Here is a 2,500-nt window from a genome sequence, read left to right as displayed (position 1 = left end):
GACGCGGCTTATGAAAGGAAAAGGAACACTGCTTGATAGTTATCCTGAAGAAATAATGAGTCACTGTGGAACTGAAGACACTGCCGCGGACGTGCTACCTATCCTGGAGTGCTTGTGACCTCACTTGTGAAGGGGCAAGGAACACTACTGAAGAAGTGGTTATCCTGAGGTACTGAAGACACACTGCTCCAGACGTCCTGCCATATTGGAGTGCTTACTAACCCTTACTGCATTACGGGAGGCAGGAAATAGCGCTACTGAAGAAGGTATCCTGAAGAAGGGAGACTTAAATGAAGATGCTACTTTATCTGAGGGAAATTGTGCTCCTGTAGATGAAAACCTAAGGAATTTCTGGCATTGAAGGAAAGGATGTAGTGAAGGAACCCAAATGAGTGAAGGATATTCTGAAGGAGTGTGTGACCTTGCTATTAATGAAGGAGATGAGAGAATTACTGCCATAAGCTCTGTGATGTGATGCAGTGACCACCCATCCGCATTCACCACAGCAATAATGGTGATGGTGATGCAAAGACATGAAAAACAGTGAAATTAAATACATCATAATGAAATAACCACGCTGATAGTAAATGCATGTACAGTGGAAATAGTTAGAGTAAACAATCCTACAGTGACTTTATGTGATAGTGAGGGAGATAAAGAAATGATGGTGACAAGGACTTCATTCGTCACCGCAGCGCATCACTCACCATAACACTGTCACTGAGATCTCCATGTGCCCGCCAGCTCACGCGATTCTGTTGGTCTTGCACATGCTAAGGTAATGATGCCTGGAGGAGGAAGAGGAGGAAGTACAGTGTCATTGGTGGTAATAGCAGTAGTAGTAGTAGTAGTAGTAGTAATTTTGAATAATCCTTTTGAATGTATTTACTTTTGAGAGATAAGCACAATTAGAGAGTCAAAGTAGTAGTAGTAGTAGTAGTAGTAGTAGTAGTAGTAGTAGTAAGATAGTAGTAGTAGTAGTGGCAGTAGCAGCAGCAGCAGTAGCAGCAGTAGTGTGCAGCAGCAGTAGCAGTGGTGGTGGTGCAGTGGTGGCAGCAGTAGCAGTAGCAGCAGCAGCAGCAGCAGCAGCAACAGCAGCAGCAGCAGTGGTAGTGGTAGTATTATTAGCAGTAGTAATTGTTGTGCAGTGGTAGTATTATTATTATTAGTTGGTGGTGGTGGTGGTAGGTGGTGGTGGTAAGTAATGAGCAGCAGTGATATTGGTGAGCAGCAGCAGCAGTGAGTGGTGCAGCAGCAATTGCAGCAGTGCAGCAACAGCAGCAGCAGCAGCAGTGCAGCAGCAGCAGCAGTGGTGGTGTTGCAGCAGTGGCAGCAGCAGCAGCATATTATTGTTATCAGTGGTGCAGCAGATTGTTGTCAGCAGCAGCAGCAGCAACAGGTGTTGTGGTATTATTGCAGTAATATTATTAGCAGCAGCAGTAGTAATTGTGTAGCAGCAGCAATAGTATTAGTAGTAATTATAGTATTATTATTATTATTAGTAGTAGTAGTAGTAGTAGTAGTAGTAATAGTAGTATTAGTAGTAATATCATTATTAGTAGTAGTGATTGTAGTAGTAGTAGTAGTAGTATAGTGTTTCAGTTTGCATCGTGAAGAGGAAAGCATTAAATATAGGAGAAGTGAGAAAGCAAAGTCGAAGAAGAGGAGGAGGAGGAGGAATGAGGAAGAGGAGGGGGAGGGGAAGGAATCTTACATATAAAAAAAAAAAAAATGCATAGATCTGAACAATCGTGCTGTATCCTGAGGCGAGAGAGAGAGAGAGAGAGAGAGAGAGAGAGAGAGAGAGAGAGAGAAGGGTGATGGGAGGAAGATTATAGATAGTGAAAGAAAAGTAAGAGGGAGAGAAAGCGAGAGGAAGAGTAGAGAGGAGAAATGAGTTACAGAGAGAGAGAGAGAGAGAGAGAGAGAGAGAGAGAGAGCTTGTGTGTGGGTGGAGAACGCAGCTTGCAGCAAGGAGGAGGAGGAGGAGGAGGAGGAGGCAGGTGTGTATGAGGAAGGAGAGTGGAAGTAAGCGGTGCATTTGAGTGTCTTGGCGTGTCTGTCAACTCGCGTGGGAGAGAGAGTGTCATGCGCGGTACGAGTGGCAGCTTGGCGGGAATGGCGGCGATTGGGCGGGCGTGGCGGAGGCGTGGCGGCGCAGGGCGTGTGAGGTCGCAGGGTGTGCGGGGCGGGCGCGAGCTGAACCTGGAGGAGTATACTTAGAGAGGCGGTGAGCTGCAGGTAGCCGCCGCCGCCGCCGCCGCCGCCACCTGCACCGCCGCCGCCATGTCCCTCTGACCTCCACGCCTGTCAGAGCCGCCCCCACCCACGCGGCATGAAACTCAAGCTACTCACACAAGGTAGGAAAGGGCGTACTTGTTAACCGACACACATGCACACACACACACACACACACGCACACGCACACGCACACCAGACCAGCGGCCATCATTGTACTCTTTGACCCTTCACTGCCTCCTCCTCCTCCTCCTCCTCCTCC

The 2,500-nt window shown here is 47.8% G+C and overlaps 2 protein-coding genes across 2 annotated transcripts in view; one reads left to right on the top strand and one right to left on the bottom strand.

The window, feature by feature from the left end:
* Positions 1–733, bottom strand: part of LOC123507392 (translation initiation factor IF-2-like) — a 17,740-nt gene extending 17,007 nt beyond the window's left edge. The window contains exons 1-2 of the mRNA XM_045260202.1: positions 708–733; positions 125–197 (exon numbers count right to left, since the gene is read on the bottom strand). Of these exons, the coding sequence (XP_045116137.1) occupies positions 125–197; positions 708–733 (99 nt within the window). The remainder of the gene's footprint in view (positions 1–124; positions 198–707) is intronic.
* Positions 734–2,221: 1,488 nt separating this feature from the next.
* The window catches only part of LOC123507489 (protein krueppel-like), a 23,788-nt gene continuing 23,509 nt past the window's right edge, over positions 2,222–2,500 (top strand). The window contains exon 1 of the mRNA XM_045260398.1: positions 2,222–2,360. Within this exon, the coding sequence (XP_045116333.1) occupies positions 2,336–2,360 (25 nt within the window). The 5' untranslated portion in view covers positions 2,222–2,335. The remainder of the gene's footprint in view (positions 2,361–2,500) is intronic.

This window comes from Portunus trituberculatus, chromosome 22 (assembly GCF_017591435.1).
Source record: "Portunus trituberculatus isolate SZX2019 chromosome 22, ASM1759143v1, whole genome shotgun sequence".
Taxonomy (NCBI): Eukaryota; Metazoa; Arthropoda; class Malacostraca; order Decapoda; family Portunidae; genus Portunus; species Portunus trituberculatus.
Note: the sequence above shows the minus strand (reverse complement) of the source record. Positions and strands in the feature narration are given on the sequence as shown.